This window comes from Xyrauchen texanus, chromosome 6 (genome assembly GCF_025860055.1).
Source record: "Xyrauchen texanus isolate HMW12.3.18 chromosome 6, RBS_HiC_50CHRs, whole genome shotgun sequence".
NCBI lineage: Eukaryota > Metazoa > Chordata > Actinopteri > Cypriniformes > Catostomidae > Xyrauchen > Xyrauchen texanus.
In genome coordinates this window covers 3,565,624-3,584,189 of record NC_068281.1, presented here as the reverse complement: position 1 = coordinate 3,584,189, position 18,566 = coordinate 3,565,624, and the positions used below count along the sequence as shown (strand labels likewise).

Below are 18,566 nucleotides of genomic sequence, written 5' to 3'. Positions count from 1 at the left end.
AACCTCAAAATAGACAAATATCATATTTACATTTCATGACAAATCCTTTATGGGATAAAAATATTTAGCCATGTATGAAACATGAACAATATAAAAAAGAACAATCTTCAGTTGCAGCTGTAGGCTACATTCTATAAAAATGAAACAAAATTACAACTTTTAAAAAAGATCTGCTTTCCATTTGTAGTTTACAGTTCTGTAGCAACACATGCTGTTGAACAAGTATATCTGAGATGCATTCTTTGTTATTAAACAAATTTATTTCTCATACCACAATACTTAAGACACTATGATGCTTGTGTTTTTAAATTACTGATTCAAATAAGGGTTGTGATTAAAATGACTTGATTCTTTCACGTTTTGTTCTACAACATCACTGATATCTTAAACATGAATTATGAAGTGTTTTCTTTAGTATGTTGTGTGACAATGAAAGATGACACAATTGAAATATTGAACAATGATCGCTTAATCATACAATCATACTTAAAAAACGTAAAAGTTTTGTTCAGGACTATTTTTCTTTGGTTTTTGATAGCTTTTATAACGCTGAAAACGATATGCAATCCATATATGCTGCTGAAATAATTAACAAAATATTGATAATGTTATAAAAATCTCAAAAGCTATGCTTATTTCCTTATATTCCAAAAGACAAAAAAAAGAAAGAAAAACAAGTGTAGCGTGAGTTTGACTGTATTCAGTTCTTTGATAGTGCAGTGATTCATATCCGAAAGTGTGTATAAAGTCTCAGATGAGGCAGTTTGTGCATTTCACTGCTTTGCTGCCGTAGTCCAAACATTCAGGTCCAATACACTCACAGCAGGCGTTGTGGAACCAGCGGTACTTTGATCCTCCCATTGACTCACAGTACTGCTTACACTGGCGAATGGACACACAGTCATCAAAGTATACCACCGTACACATGGCATCTGAGGGATGAGAGAGAGATGGGAAGAGATGTGCACGTGCAAGCCAGAGGAAGAGAAGAAAAGGCAAGAGATGATAAGGCAAGGGAAGACAAGCCAGAAGAAGAGAAGATAAGGCAAGAGAAGGCGAGGGAAGAGAAGGCAAGGCAAGAGAAGGCGAGGGAAGAAAAGACAAGGCAGAAGAAGAGATGGCAAGAGAAGAGAAGAGATGGCAAGAGAAGAGAATAGATGGCAAGAGAAGAGAAGAGATGGCAAGAGAAGGCAAGAGAAGAGAAGATAAGGCAAGAGAAGGCAAGGGAAGAGAAGGCAAGAGAAGGTGAGGGAAGAGAAGGCAAGCCAGAAGAAGAGATGGCAAGAGAAGAGAAGAGATGGCAAGAGAAGAGAAGAGATGGCAAGAGAAGGCAAGAGAAGAGAAGATAAGGCAAGAGAAGGCAAGAGAAGAGAAGATAAGGCAAGAGAAGGCAAGGGAAGAAAAGATAAGGCAAGATAAGGCAAGAAAAGGCAAGAGACAAGAAGGCAAGAGAAGAGAAGGCAAGAGAAGAGAAGATAAGGCAAGAGAAGAGAAGATAAGGCAAGAGAAGAGAAGATAAGGCAAGAGAAGGTGAGGGAAGAGAAGGCAAGCCAGAAGAAGAGATGGCAAGAGAAGGCGAGGGAAGAGAAGAGAAGGCAAGGGAAGAGAAGGCAAGAGAAGGTGAGGGAAGAGAAGGCAAGCCAGAAGAAGAGATGGCAAGAGAAGAGAAGAGAAGAGACGGCAAGAGAAGAGAAGGCAAGAGAAGAGAGGAGAAGAGAAGGCAAGAGAAGAGAAGAGAAGGCAAGAGAAGAGAAGAGAAGTGAGTGAAACAGTGTTGTAATCAGACATGGGTTTTAAGGTGAATGTTAGATGGAGGTTTTAATGAGTAAAAAATAGCCCCCTAACCTAAAACTCATCCTAAACCTAAACGATAGGTTTAAAAAAGGAAATACGACATGAAAAGCAAATTTTCAGATGCAACTACGTTATTTATTGTAGCTTCTATGACACTTTTGTCTCATGTGTCAACTCGCATGCTTGGCTGGGCTTGAACCGCCATCTCCCATGCCCAAAGTCCAACACTCTATAAGTTAGCATTAAGATATATAGTTTTTCAAGTGATGCATCAGAGTAAAAGTGTTTCGATATGATAGCAATAGTGCGAAAAATAAGTGTTCATTAAGTTATAATCAGCCATTTGTGTGAAAGTAAATAAAGCGCACGGTTGTTATAGCGCCTCTAGTGTTCATCTCACCAGGAAACTGTGGCGAAACACAGAATACTGCACGTAAAACTCAGCTTGCAAAATATTTGTAATTGTAGCATTCGAAGAGACTAGACTGGACACACGAGTCTCATGGACTACATTCATGATACTTTTAAGCTTGAAAGTGAGTCACTATTCACTACCATTGAATTGAAAAGATGGAGGGGATCTCCTTTTGAGTTCCACATAAACATTTCGCCCAATACCTACCACCATGGACGCTGTTTCTGGGCAGCGAGATGTTGTGACTCTGACTGTCCAGTGTTTCCATTAAAGACACAAGATTCTCATGGTGGGACAGTTCCTCAGCAACGGGAAACGAAACAACCATCATGTTAATGGGGGCGTCGCCTTCAGTCAGTGCCCTGAAAAGCGAAGGGATTGGCCGGTAGAGCTCTTCGACCGTGCTCTTGGAGGTGGCCGGACTGTCGTTGTAATGTCTTGGGTTACACATTCCTATTGGACAGTGGAAATAAAGAGTGTTTACCTCCGTACACACGTCAAAACCTCCTCAGGAGCAAAACATCTCAAGAATCTGATGATTTTATGTCTTGATGTTGAGAAACGGATGCCTCGTGTCTTATTCATGTGTGGTTTGCTCTGATCTAAACAGGATATCTGTTGAATACACAGAACAACAGAAAAACCAAACACAGAAGTGGCTATTAAAGTATGCTTTGATTTCACAAACTGTCTGATTCGCTTCTTTAAAAACGGCTTTATGTTTACTGTGCTCAGGTATGGTACTAAACCATGGAAATAAACTTCTGTAAAAAGTTAACAAGATAACAACTGTAGTTTGACAAATGATCATCTCAAATTAGAGTATCTGGACTGCATCATTTGACACTTGAAAGAGCTGTCAGAGTGCAAGCCAGAACTAGTCCTAATATTTGATCTTACTTGACTATGAATGAGCCAAACAAGTTAACATAATCAGAGTCTCTTTAGGATAGAGTCTCGGCTGGTCACTGCTTGCTAGCATGTTGTGCAGTTGGATTCTTGCCTTTTAAATGTTGCAAGATGTCTTCAAAATTTCCTGGACAATATGTGCAGTTAATAGTTATCCTAATAATCAAGCAAAACTAACGTTTTGTCTAAAACAGCAATGTTATGATCAGAAACCACTTAGTCCTTTCTCAGATGCTGCTTCTGCATTGGCTGCCTACAAAGGGATTGACTGGAATAATTTGTTTGTGTGCTCTTTTCACTTAATTGTCAAGTCGTCAACATGCGTTCGTACATGCATCACAGCTGGAAGAGCAGCGCTGTTAACAAGTGAGTAGGAGGAACGCTGTACAGTAGCTTGGTTGGTTTTGGTTTAGATCTGAATTTATCTGTTTCTTTACTCACAATTGTGCGTTTGTGTGCTCATCCTGGATGTCTCAACCAAGTGGAGAATGTGAGATTACATCTGTATCCATGGCAACGCGATCACACAAGAAACCACTTGGACTCCACCCTCTCGAGAAGCATTGGATTATGGTTAAAAAGTACTTAAATATTGATCTTTTTTCAAACCAAAAGTGATTGTATTAATTTAGAAGACATTAATTTATCCAGAGTCGTATGGATGACGTTTATGATGACTGTCTGTGATATTTGGAGCTTCAAAAGAGAAATCTCCAATGCATTTTAAGGACCTGCTGAGCTCTAATATTTTTCTATTGTTCTAATGAAGAAATTAAGTCATACACACCTGGGATTTCATGAGAGTGAGTAAATAATGACAGAATTTTAATTTTAGGGTGAACGATCCCTTTAAGGGGAAAAAGTGATTTGGAAAAAAGTGTGGCATCACATTTAGGTATCAGTTACATTTATTTGTACAGTGCTTTTCATAATGCATATTGTTTGAACAGACTCTTCAGGTTGTGACTAGACTCAATATCTGTTTTAAAATAAACAGAATTATCTACAGTTCTCAAAACATGTCCAACTTTACAGCTGTGAAGGCGCTAGGTTACAGCGCTTTTCATGTTAGTCTACTCAGCTCCTCCATCAATGGATAAATACTCAACAAAATAAATAAAATGCATCCATGTGCGATATATGGCCATCATCCTTCCACCCATAATCAATAACAGATAGGTGGGGAAGAACAATATCTCCTCGCCATAATTCTGAGATCATTTATTCTCAAGTCTCTGTCATTTTTAATGCTGCATTAGTACATAACATAACGATTGTTTACATTTGAATGGAATTTCCACCCACATTGCCCACAAAGCATCATGTGACTCTTGTGGATAATAATCAGTTCAGTTCTTATTAATCAGTCATTTTACATTGACCAATTGTGGAATGTATTTGTTTATATACTGGTCAGATTAAGCATTAAGTAATTATATAGTAATGTTGATTTTGAGCACTGAATGTGTGTTGAATTAGAGAACAGAATGTGTATTAATTTTGAGTACTGAATTTGTGTGGATTTTTAGTACTGAATGTGTGTTCATTTTAAATACTAAATATGCTAAGTGTAATGAGTTTGTCCTCGATGTGTTGATTTTGAGCACTAAATGTGTTTTGATTCAGAGTACTGAAAGTGTGTTTTGAATCAGAGTGCTGAATGTGTGTTTTGAATCAGAGTACTGAAAGTGTGTTGAATCAGAGTGCTGAATGTGTGTTGATTCAGAGTACTGAAAGTGTGTTGAATCAGAGTGCTGAATGTGTGTTTTGATTCAGAGTACTGAAAGTGTGTTGATTCAGAGTACTGAATGTGTGTTGATTCAGAGTACTGAAAGTGTGTTGAATCAGAGTGCTGAATGTGTGTTGATTCAGAGTACTGAAAGTGTGTTGATTCAGAGTACTGAAAGTGTGTTGAATCAGAGTGCTGAATGTGTGTTGATTCAGAGTACTGAAAGTGTGTTGATTCCGAGTACTGAAAGTGTGTTGATTCAGAGTACTGAATGTGTGTTGATTCAGAGTGCTGAATGTGTGTTGATTCAGAGTGCTGAATGTGTGTTGATTCAGAGTGCTGAATGTGTGTTGATTCAGAGTACTGAATGTGTGTTGATTCAGAGTGCTGTATGTGTGTTGATTCAGAGTGCTGAATGTGTGTTGATTCAGAGTACTGAATATGTGTTGATTCAGAGTGCTGTATGTGTGTTGATTCAGAGTGCTGTATGTGTGTTGAATCAGAGTGCTGAAAGTGTGTTGAATCAGAGTACTGAATGTGTGTTGATTCAGAGTACTGAATGTGTGTTGATTCAGAGTACTGAATGTGTGTTGATTCAGAGTACTGAATGTGTGTTGATTCAGAGTGCTGAAAGTGTGTTGAATCAGAATACTGTATGTGTGTTGATTCAGAGTACTGAATGTGTGTTGATTCAGAGTGCTGTATGTGTGTTGATTCAGAGTGCTGAAAGTGTGTTGAATCAGAATACTGAATGTGTGTTGATTCAGAGTGCTGTATGTGTGTTGAATCAGAGTGCTGTATGTGTGTTGAATCAGAGTGCTGAAAGTGTGTTGAATCAGAGTACTGAACGTGTGTTGATTCAGAGTACTGAACGTGTGTTGATCCAGAGTGCTGTATGTGTGTTGATTCAGAATACTGAATGTGTGTTGATTCAGAGTGCTGTATGTGTGTTGATTCAGAGTGCTGTATGTGTGTTGATTCAGAGTACTGAATGTGTGTTGATTCAGAATATTGAATGTGTGTTGATTCAGAGTGCTGTATGTGTGTTTATTCAGAATACTGAATGTGTGTTGATTCAGAGTGCTGTATGTGTGTAAATCAGAGTACTGAATGTGTGTTGATTCAGAGTGCTGTATGTGTGTTGATTCAGAGTACTGAATGTGTGTTGATTCAGAATATTGAATGTGTGTTGATTCAGAGTGCTGTATGTGTGTTGATTCAGAATACTGAATGTGTGTTGATTCAGAGTGCTGTATGTGTGTTGATTCAGAGTGCTGTATGTGTGTTGATTCAGAGTACTGAATGTGTGTTGATTCAGAATATTGAATGTGTGTTGATTCAGAGTGCTGTATGTGTGTTGATTCAGAATACTGAATGTGTGTTGATTCAGAGTGCTGTATGTGTGTAAATCAGAGTACTGAATGTGTGTTGATTCAGAGTGCTGTATGTGTGTTGATTCAGAGTACTGAATGTGTGTTGATTCAGAATATTGAATGTGTGTTGATTCAGAGTGCTGTATGTGTGTTGATTCAGAATACTGAATGTGTGTTGATTCAGAGTGCTGTATGTGTGTAAATCAGAGTACTGAATGTGTGTTGATTCAGAGTGCTGTATGTGTGTTGATTCAGAGTGCTGTATGTGTGTTGATTCAGAGTACTGAATGTGTGTTGATTCAGAGTGCTGTATGTGTGTTGATTCAGAGTGCTGAATGTGTGTTGATTCAGAGACTGTATGTGTGTTGATTCAGAGTGCTGTATGTGTGTTGATTCAGAGTGCTGTATGTGTGTTGATTCAGAGTACTGAATGTGTGTTGATTCAGAGTGCTGTATGTGTGTTGATTCAGAGTGCTGAATGTGTGTTGATTCAGAGTGCTGTATGTGTGTTGATTCAGAGTGCTGTATGTGTGTTGATTCAGAGTGCTGTATGTGTGTTGATTCAGAGTACTGAATGTGTGTTGATTCAGAGTGCTGTATGTGTGTTGATTCAGAGTGCTGAATGTGTGTTGATTCAGAGTGCTGTATGTGTGTTGATTCAGAGTGCTGTATGTGTGTTGATTCAGAGTGCTGTATGTGTGTTGATTCAGAGTGCTGAATGTGTGTTGATTCAGAGTGCTGTATGTGTGTTGATTCAGAGTACTGAAAGTGTGTTGATTCAGAGTACTGAAAGTGTGTTGATTCAGAGTGCTGAATGTGTGTTGATTCAGAGTGCTGTATGTGTGTTGATTCAGAGTGCTGTATGTGTGTTGAATCAGAATACTGAATGTGTGTTGATTCAGAGTGCTGTATGTGTGTTGATTCAGAGTACTGAAAGTGTGTTGATTCAGAGTACTGAAAGTGTGTTGATTCAGAGTGCTGAATGTGTGTTGATTCAGAGTACTGAAAGTGTGTTGATTCAGAGTGCTGTATGTGTGTTGATTCAGAGTGCTGAATGTGTGTTGATTCAGAGTGCTGTATGTGTGTTGATTCAGAGTGCTGTATATGTGTTGATTCAGAGTGCTGTATGTGTGTTGATTCAGAGTGCTGAATGTGTGTTGATTCAGAGTACTGAATGTGTGTTGATTCAGAGTGCTGTATGTGTGTTGATTCAGAGTGCTGAATGTGTGTTGATTCAGAGTGCTGTATGTGTGTTGATTCAGAGTGATGTATGTGTGTTGATTCAGAGTGCTGTATGTGTGTTGATTCAGAGTGCTGAATGTGTGTTGATTCAGAGTGCTGTATGTGTGTTGATTCAGAGTACTGAAAGTGTGTTGATTCAGAGTACTGAAAGTGTGTTGATTCAGAGTGCTGAATGTGTGTTGATTCAGAGTGCTGTATGTGTGTTGATTCAGAGTGCTGTATGTGTGTTGATTCAGAGTGCTGAATGTGTGTTGATTCAGAGTGCTGTATGTGTGTTGATTCAGAGTGCTGAATGTGTGTTGATTCAGAGTGCTGTATGTGTGTTGATTCAGAGTACTGAAAGTGTGTTGATTCAGAGTGCTGATGTGTTGATTCAGAGTGCTGATGTGTGTGATTCAGAGTGCTGTATGTGTGTTGATTCAGAGTGCTGTATGTGTGTTGATTCAGAGTGCTGTATGTGTGTTGATTCAGAGTGCTGTATGTGTGTTGATTCAGAGTGCTGTATGTGTGTTGATTCAGAGTGCTGTATGTGTGTTGATTCAGAGTGCTGTATGTGTGTTGATTCAGAGTGCTGTATGTGTGTTGATTCAGAGTGCTGTATGTGTGTTGATTCAGAGTGCTGTATGTGTGTTGATTCAGAGTGCTGTATGTGTGTTGATTCAGAGTGCTGTATGTGTGTTGATTCAGAGTGCTGTATGTGTGTTGATTCAGAGTGCTGAATGTGTGTTGATTCAGAGTGCTGTATGTGTGTTGATTCAGAGTACTGAAAGTGTGTTGATTCAGAGTACTGAAAGTGTGTTGATTCAGAGTGCTGAATGTGTGTTGATTCAGAGTGCTGTATGTGTGTTGATTCAGAGTGCTGTATGTGTGTTGATTCAGAGTGCTGAATGTGTGTTGATTCAGAGTGCTGTATGTGTGTTGATTCAGAGTGCTGAATGTGTGTTGATTCAGAGTGCTGTATGTGTGTTGATTCAGAGTGCTGTATGTGTGTTGATTCAGAGTGCTGTATGTGTGTTGATTCAGAGTGCTGTATGTGTGTTGATTCAGAGTGCTGAATGTGTGTTGATTCAGAGTACTGAATGTGTGTTGATTCAGAGTGCTGAATGTGTGTTGATTCAGAGTACTGAATGTGTGTTGATTCAGAGTGCTGAATGTGTGTTGATTCAGAGTGCTGAATGTGTGTTGATTCAGACTGCTGTATGTGTGTTGATTCAGAGTGCTGTATGTGTGTTGATTCAGAGTGCTGAATGTGTGTTGATTCAGAGTGCTGTATGTGTGTTGATTCAGAGTGCTGTATGTGTGTTGATTCAGAGTGCTGTATGTGTGTTGATTCAGAGTGCTGTATGTGTGTTGATTCAGAGTACTGAAAGTGTGTTGATTCAGAGTGCTGAATGTGTGTTGAATCAGAGTGCTGTATGTGTGTTGATTCAGAGTGCTGAATGCGTGTTGAATCAGAGTGCTGAATGTGTGTTGAATCAGAGTACTGAATGTGTGTTGATTCAGAGTGCTGAATGCGTGTTGAATCAGAGTGCTGAATGTGTGTTGATTCAGAGTGCTGTATGTGTGTTGATTCAGAGTACTGAAAGTGTGTTGATTCAGAGTGCTGAATGTGTGTTGAATCAGAGTACTGAATGTGTGTTGATTCAGAGTGCTGAATGCGTGTTGATTCAGAGTGCTGTATGTGTGTTGATTCAGAGTGCTGAATGCGTGTTGATTCAGAGTGCTGTATGTGTGTTGATTCAGAGTGCTGTATGTGTGTTGATTCAGAGTACTGAATGTGTGTTGATTCAGAGTACTGAAAGTGTGTGTTGATTCTGAATACTGAATGTGTATTAATTGTGAATACTGAATGTGTATTAATTGTGAATATTGAATTTGTATCGATTCAGAGTACTGAATGTGTGTTCATTTAAATGCTAAATAAGTTAAGAGTAATGAGTGTGTTATTTTTGTGAGTCCTGAATGTGTGTTGATTCAGAGTACTAAATATATTGTATGTGTAAAGTACCAACTGTGCATTGATTATTAAACTCACCTACACAGTCGCAGCACTCCTCCCAGAGAGAACTCAAACACAACATACACTCTTTACAACATGAACAGTTTCCCTCCGATGGCCGACACTGACAAAGCCCCTACACACATACAGACACACACACACACACACAAATTGTATATTATGAAAAGGTAAACATACAGGGGGAAAGTTTTACAACATGGAGGACATCTAGCTTACATAAACATGTGTCATATGCACCATAGCTGGCATCCAAACACACACGCATACTTTGACTGCATACTTGATGGAAACATAAACTTTTGGAATTATTTCAGCCAAATGAAACCACAGAAAGAGACCAAAAATTATTTAAAGCAGGGTAATTATAGTTTTGGAATTTAAACGTTTTTACTTTTAAATCGTTTTGTAATGACACTTACATTTAGATTAGTTGTTTCTTTGTTTTCACTCTATGACTGTCTATTTTAATTCAGTGTTAGAGTATTTTTTCATCATTTTCTAAAATCAGTTTAGTTTAAAAATTGTCAGAATATATTCATTTAGTATATTAATACATATTAGTATATTTCCATATGTTATAATTATTGAGCACTAAATGTGTTGAATCAGAAGTGCTGAATGTGTGAGAATATGTTACATTTAAACATTTTGATTATTAATTTAAACTTAATTTATGGCGGGTTTTTTTTTCATTTCAGATATTAAAAATGTTTTGATTTAGTTTTCGTTCTCTTCCATGATAATAACACTGACTTTAACATGGGAAGAAGAAAGGAAAAACAGAGCTGCAAACTTTCATGCTATAAAAAATGTCAAATCACCCGGCAGAGAAAGGAAAAGAGTCACCAAAACCTGGGACGCATTTAGAGTTGTAATTACAGAGAAAACATCCAAACAGCTGAATGAAAGGGGAACATGTGCTGCATTTGGCTCTTTGCATTTCGTGTTTTGCCAACCGTTGCGAGGAAGGGGTCAACTTCCAGATGTACGCATGTGTGTGTGCCATTAAAACTGAAAGTTCAGGAGAAGGGGAGAGTTTCAATAGAAATGCAATAAAGCGTCCATAGAAATCCCAATACCTGAGAACACACGTGGGCCAGATGCTTCCAAAAGAAAGTAAAAAGTGTCATGTCAAAATAATACAAAATAAGAAATGTCTCATTAGAAGTAAACATTATTGAAAAAAGAAATGTTAGTGCAGAATAATCTTTAATTATCATCTATTTAAAAAAAATAAATTAAAACATGTTGTCATGTGACAAATTATAAATAAACATGAGAGTACCCCCCTTTAGACCCAAATGTAATGATTGCGCGTGTGAAGATTCAATATCAAATACTATCTTTTTATCAATAAATCATGCTGTTTGGAAAAAACTAATTTTTTACCTTGAAAAACATGCTTTTTTTAAATGAATGATGAAATGATTGAATGAAGTCTAAACGAAATAAAAATGTTCCCGATTTATTTTTTAAAAACACATCCTTGATTTTATCATTCACAATATAAAAAAATTTATGAAAATCTTTTTCAGCGTAATCTTACATCAAAATATAATAACTTGCCCCACCTCTCAAAAAACGTTCCTTTTCGGCTGATGTCACTAACCCCTCTTTTTTTCCAACCTCTTCCCATCCAAGCACCTGCATGGCTTCATTCAGATTTGTAATGGCCAACATTAAAAATCAATTCCTAATAGATGAAATCAAGTCCTACTTCACTTTTTTACAGAAAGAGAGAGACAGACAAAAACATTGATACTGATAGTCAATAATCTGTATTGGATATAAATCTGAATTTTTGTATCAGACAGACAGACAGACAGACAGACAGATAGACAGACAGACAGACAGACAGACAGACAGACAGACAGACAGACAGACACACACACAGAGATCAGTCACAACATTAAAACCACCTGCCTAATATTGTGTAAGTCCCCCTCGTGCCACCAAAACTGTGCCAACCCGCATCTCAGTATAGCATTTTTGTACAGAGTGGTTATCTGAGTTACTGTAGACTTTGTCTGTTCAAACCAGTCTGGCCATTCTCTGTTGACCTCTCTCATCAACAAGTTGTTTCCGTCCGCAGAACTGCCGCTCACTGGATTTTTTTTGTTTTTGGCACCATTCGGAGTAAATTCTAGACACTGTTGTGTGTGAAAATCCCAGAACTTCTCAAACCAGCCCGTCTGACACCAACAATCATCCATGCGATTATCTAATCAGCCAAACGTGTGGCAACAGTGCAGTGCATAAAATTATGCTGATACGGGTCAGGAGCTTCAGTTAAGGTTCACATCAACCATCAGAATGAGGAAAAAAAAAAGTTAAACTGCTGATCTCCTGGGATTTTAACACACAACAGTCTCTCGAATTTACTCCAAATGGTGCCAAAAACAAAAAAACAATCATTGATCTGATTGATCAATGGCGCCATCTAGTGGTCTGATATTTCTCTGAAACAACCGCACATCCACATATTAGATCAGCGGTCATCCGGGCATTTGTCACAGTGCATTCTCTACAAGTCAGTTTATAAAATAATTTCAATTCAAATGAATATTTCCTGTATATTTATTTATTTGGAAAGAAATCTTGTAATAAGATACACGAGCCTTACCCCAGACACACTTAAGGTCACTGTAGAAAAGAGAACAACATCCATTACACAGTGTTTTAAATGGATGTGGTGCCGAAACCCAGGAAGGAGGAGGGATGCGCCGCAGTAGAGTACTCGCCACTACCATCCATCCTAATGGCGCAGCAGCGGCCATCTGCAGGGGGATGGAGGAGAACGGCCGCCTAAGAGCGGACGAACGGCCGCCGGCCGCAAATGGACTGCTAGCCGACTGCCTGGAGTGGTCAGGGCTGCTGCCAGGGGCGGGGGGACCCCTACCAGCCGGGACGTGAAGACCGGCGACTGCAAGCGGGGAAGGGCTCCTGGCCGACCGCTGCCAGGGGTGGGGGAGACCCCTTCAGTTCCCTGAGAACTCGGCAGGACATTCCGTCAGTCAGGGGCCGGAGGACTGCCTCCGATCCGCCCGAGGAGGCGTGGATGTCATCCAATAGAGGGTGGAGGAGTGACTGAGGAAGTAAAGTTTTTTTTATCCTCTCTCTCTCTCTGTCTCACTACTGCTCCGCCTTGGCCTTTCCCTCTCTTTTAAATGTTACTGTGGTTTTTTTTTTCTTCGCTGATACAGCGAGTAACCTGTTATTGCTGTTATAAGTTATTGTTGTTTCCCTCCCCCTGTCCCCTCCCAGATTCAGGAAGGCAGGGACCTGCCGGCAGGTGGGGCCGGAATGGCACGTTTTTAGTTTTTGCTGGGGTGAGTAAGTGCTCTTAGCTGACAGGACATGCTCTTGGCTGCATTGACTCCAAAAGCATTCATGACTAAAACCGCACTGCAGCTGCCACACCCCAGCCGACAGTACACAGTAACTACCCTTCCAAAGATCGAGAGTTCATGGCTAATTTGCAAGAAACGTGCCGCAAATTCTGCAGTGATCATTTTAACATATTTGACATATAGCAAATATGTCATATTGTCCATTGTTGCCAAAATAATGAGTGGCAAAATTACAACATTTTGGCAACTTTGCGGCTGGTTTGACAGGACTTTCGTAAAGGACACAAGATAAAGATTTTTGTAACAAACAATTCTTATTCTCTTTTTATTATTTTGATGGCAAAGCTGGAGGGACTTGTGCCATATGAAGTGACCAAAACATCATAGACTAGGAGCTGGACTCTTTTAACTTGGGCCAGTAAGCATACTCCAACTAGCAACCACCCAGGATAGCCTAGCAACACCCTAACACCTGACTAGCAAAACAAGTCGGACACCCTAGCGACCACTCAGAATACCATTGCAACCGCCTAGCCTTTCCATCAGGTTGTTTTGAACTGTTTATTCATGTAATGTCCTTTGTTTATTCCCCAGACAAGCTGCTAATGTTTGAGACCCTCTGGAGTCAACATCCACCCGTCTGTCTCTCTCTTTCTTCCTCTCACTAGGATACACAGACTAGAGTAAACACTGTGAATGTCTTTGCTTGTGAAAAGGGAAGCGAGAGATAAAGCTTACATCAGAGTTACACCATACAGACAACTCTTCAAGCAAGAACACGGTGCTTCACTGAAAGGAGCTGTATTTATAAGAAATTTACCATGGCACTTACAACAGGCTAACATATTTTTTTTTTCAGTGTATGTCCAAAAACCACTGTACCTTTCAGCACTTTTTTGTTAATGGAGACATATGTGGATCTAAATGTGAATTTAACAATACTGCACTGCAACTAAAATTAATGCCACAGACACAAAGAACCTACATTGGAAACCTCGCGCACGCGCGCGCACACACACACACAACAGGCACGCACGAGCGCACACACACATGCGCGTACGCACGCACGCGCGCGCACACACACACACACACACACGCACGCACACGCATATATGTCTATGCGCACGCACGCACGAGCGCACACGCATATACGTCTATGCGCGCACACATGCGCACACACAGTTTGTTTAAACTAAAGCAGTCATTATGCTTCATGGAAAAAGTGATCCAATATAACATTAGTTACACTCAGTTACCCTAAAACACGTGCCAAGGCAGAGAAGAGCATGCACAGATGGAAGAATAATGTGAAAATATTTTTTTGCATGCAGTTTTCTCATGCAGTTTGCATGAGACTGAGCAAACTATTTAGTGTAACATTGTATTGGCATGAGACAGTGTTTTCCAGGCAAGTTTTGAATGCCTATTAAAGAGTAAAAAATGTCCATAAAAATGTAAAAAGCATTCCACATTCCAAAGAAGAGGAGAGTATTTTGCGCATTGATCGAGTTGTGATAAATGTGTGCAGCATCCTGCTGTCTAATACCTGCAGAAGACATTTGCTGACGTCACTGGCACACAGGGCTTTGTTACAGCCGTTGATGACGGTCAGTCCAGACAGAAGGAATAACAGAGAGATCAGGACAGGACAGAGAGAGAGTGTCGGCCGCATCCTGACCAAAACCTCACACACCTGCGTTATCAACACAGACATACAACATCATCAATAACACCTCACTGTCTTTACATATGTAATTCCTCGGGTAGGAATGTTTCGGGATTAGTACAAGTTAAGCTTAATTAACAGCATTTGTAGCATAATGCTGATTACCACTGAAAATTATTTAAACTGGTCCCTCATTACAAAAACAAAAACTAACAATACAGTATATCTGGGTTACAGTGAGGCACTTACAATGGAAGTCAATGGAATGGAATTCCATAAACATTCAAATACAGACCGATTCAAAAGTATAGCCACAAAACGTAAACAATATGCATGTTATCATGGTTTTTGTGTTATAAAATTGCTTACAGGGCTTACCAGCTTTAAATCGTCATGCAACAAAGTTGTATTATTGGATTGGATTACACAGATAAGGTTAGTAAGCCATGTTTTTTACTTTAAAATCATGCAAACATGTCAAATGTTTATGTTCTATGGCTATACTTTTTGAAAGTGTGTATTTTAAAGTTGATGGATTGTCCCATTCACTTCCATTGTAAATGTCTTACTGTAACTGCGATTATTTAATAAAATAAAATATTTATTTTTAAAAGCACGAGGGCACGGTTGAAAGTATTTGTGCCATTTATGCCATCGACTGAGCTGAAATTGTATTGAACATGGACCACTAGATGTGATTGTTGTGATGCGAGAATGAAAATATGATCATTATTATTATTGTAATAACATTTTATAACATTTAGCAATTTAATTTATAACAAAAGCAATAAACAAAAATGATATACGCTTAACATCAGAAGTTAATGTTCATTAAAATATAAATATATTTAGAATAATATCATAAATATGCATTATACATAAATAAATATAAATTAAAATATTTTTAATTTAAAAAACAATCTACCATTTCTAACCACATGAATATATATATATATTAATACATAAATAGTTTGTTAACTAAGGAAAGTTATTATAAAGTATGCAGGTGTAACCATCATTAATTGCCACACAACTGAACAAATGTAAGAATGCATTCAGTTACTAAACAAAAAAGTGGCAAAAAAGAGTTACAAAGAAAAAAAATAACATTGATTAAGGTCGAACTGCATATCAAGAAAATGAATTAAAGATTCATGCAGCACAATCATGTGAAACTGTTGGGTTACACTGTCGACAACCTACATAGAACATAGAAACAAGAAAAGCTTGAGCTTGACACTCGGACATGTTCTTCTATAAAGTCTAATGATACACATAAAAACGCTCACTGACATCTCTAAAGCACAAACATGACGCAAAAACACGATGCATTATCACGTCACATCTCTGGAATACGTCACAGCTTTGGATGCGTTACGTAAACAAAGCATGCATACTTACTGTTTTTCTTTGAAGCTATCAAATAACTTTCCTTTGGGTATGTACTTTCTCTCACATAGATCTCTTGTCTTTGCCCCTTTTAGTCAAAATAGAAACAGGACCGAGTTCGATTCATAGAAACAGAATAAGTAGAATAGAACGCCCATGACCAAAATGGGCGGAGCTTGGCGCCCTGGACAATCGCTGATTGGTCAGATACCGTGTTGGGAGTAATGAATTACTAAGTAATTCATTCATATAATTAATTGACTGTTTACGTTGAAAAAGTAAAGGATTACTCTTATTTTTTCCAGTAATTTAATTACAGTTACTTCTGACGTAATCATGTTAAATACTGTATAGACTATAGAACAAATCTATATAAAACAATAGTGAATTTTAAATCAGCATTTAACGTCTAATGTTAAGATGTATGTTTTCTAATTTAACACCGCCCCCTTAAATTCTTTGACCAGTTCATGAATAAGTTATTTGATTGTATATAATTTATTTGAAATAATTAAAAGAACAATTCCATTTGGTCGAGGTTGATAAGGATTTTAGGAATTAATTAGTAGTTAGTAATTACTTTTTTATTTTTTTTTATTATTAACTTACCAAAAACTGGTCATATACAATGTGTGAAAATAATAACCTTCTTATATTAAAATCGTCGTTGTGTATGTTCAATTAAATGGTCAAAAAGTTACAATGTGTAAAAGATTGTTCAGAACGAGATCGCAACAGAAATACAACGTAAATTGCGTTGTCATGTGATTTGTGTTCCTTTTGTCAGCGCTGTTCCGCGTGGACCAATCACACACGTTTGAGATTCTGCACAAGGTTGTTTTGAAACTGTATTTAACAGTAATTCATTTGTCAGTAACTAGTACATGAGGACACCAGATTTGAACGTTTATAATGTTTAGTACATGAATGTCTCAAATAAGACACAAAACAACCAGAAATGTCAAATGTAGCTCAAATGAGGATTTGTCTAATGAGCCACCAATCGACCCCTAGATGAAGACTGTTTATGACGCATTAAAAACAGTTCGTTTCAACACGGTAAGTTTAACGCGGAGCCCTCTTAAAGACACATCAACCATCCCAGCAAGAGTATGATAAATCATGTATGCTCAACAAAAGAACATACAGTACAACATGCATTGAATCAGAAATTATTGAAGGGTTCCTCTAGGAGTAATTTAAGATTAAGCGTCATCAACATTGATGATGTCAGGCAGTGACACTGCCATGGTGCTTTTATATACTGTAGGGGGTCCTATTCAACAATGCCCAAAAAGTACCATAATAAGGTACTACCATGCTTTTGGACGTGTGCATGGCAATGTGTTCTTTAAAGTACATTTGAGTACCAAATAAATAGCATGGCACATAAATATAATAACTCCGCAGTGGTGCTGTACCGCTACTAAATCTTCAGTGCCATGGAAAAAGACATGAGATTTGTGTATAAAGGAATGAAAATTCTCACATCGTTTACTCACCTTCATGCCATCCCAGATGTGTTTGACTTTGTTTATTGAGCAAAACACAAACAAAAGAGTTTTAGAAGAATATCTCAGCTCTGTTGGTCCATACAATGCAAGTGAATGGTGACCAGACCTTTGTAGCTCTAAAAATCACATAAAGGATACATAAAAGTAATTAATATGACTCATGTCATATAAAACAAGTCCTTCTTTACTATAAATCTCCACTTTAACGTTCACTTTCTGATGTGAAAGTGGCACCACATGCGACTTTCGGATGTAAAAGTGAAAGTGGAGATTTAGAGTAAAAAAAGGACTTACATTTTGATCCGTTTCTCACCCACACCACACCTATCATATGGAGTGGTGGTGTTGTAGTGGGCTAAGCGCATAACTTGTAATCAGAAGGTCACTGGTTCGATCCCCACAGCCACCACCATTGTGTCCTTGAGTAAGACACTTAACTCCAGGTTGCTCCGGGGGGATTGTCCCTGTAATAAGTGCACTGTAAGTCGCTTTGGATAAAAGCGTCTGCCAAATGCATAAATGTAAATGTAGATGTAAATATCGCTTCTGAAGATATGGATTTAACCACTGGAGTCCAATGGATTACTTTTATGCTGCCTTTATGTTATTTTTGGTCCTTCTAAGTTCTGGTCAGCATTAATTTGCATTGTATGGACCTGCAAAACTAAAATATTTTTCTAAAAACCTTTGTTTGTTTTCAGCTGAAGAAAGAAAGACCTACACCTCTAGAATGGCATGAGGGTGAGTAATTTATGAGTCACTAAAATAAACTAGCACCAAGACCAACCAACTTGATATTCTCACCGCTATTATTGATAAATGTTGCAATCAATTTAATAAGCTTCATAATGTCTTTGTTAATATTAACAATGTTTTTAAAAAAGTTTATCACTAATTTTAGTATAATTTATTAGTCTAATGGTACGTTGGTTAGACAATCCATTGATTCTGTCGCCATCTGCTGGACAAGAGTGAAACAACAATGACACACTTAAAACATAAAAATTGATTACCCTTTAATTACTTGCGTTGATTGGCTATTAAACTCAACTAATACATTTAAATATAATGTTTCTAATTTAATGGTTTTTAATTAATTATATATTATATATATATATATATATATATATATATATATATATATATAAATACAAATATATATATA

The 18,566-nt window shown here is 38.0% G+C and overlaps 1 protein-coding gene across 1 annotated transcript; it reads right to left on the bottom strand.

Annotated features, from left to right (window-relative positions):
- Nucleotides 1–238: 238 nt before the first annotated feature.
- Nucleotides 239–16,042, bottom strand: LOC127644540 (twisted gastrulation protein homolog 1-A-like). The gene is made up of 5 exons (XM_052127742.1): nt 15,900–16,042; nt 14,379–14,525; nt 9,498–9,597; nt 2,417–2,662; nt 239–932 (listed from the first exon to the last, which is right to left on the bottom strand). The coding sequence occupies exons 2-5, from the start codon at nt 14,502–14,504 to the stop codon at nt 751–753; spliced, it is 654 nt and encodes a 217-aa protein (XP_051983702.1). The 5' UTR covers nt 14,505–14,525; nt 15,900–16,042; the 3' UTR covers nt 239–750.
- Between the last annotated feature and the right edge of the window lie 2,524 nt (nt 16,043–18,566).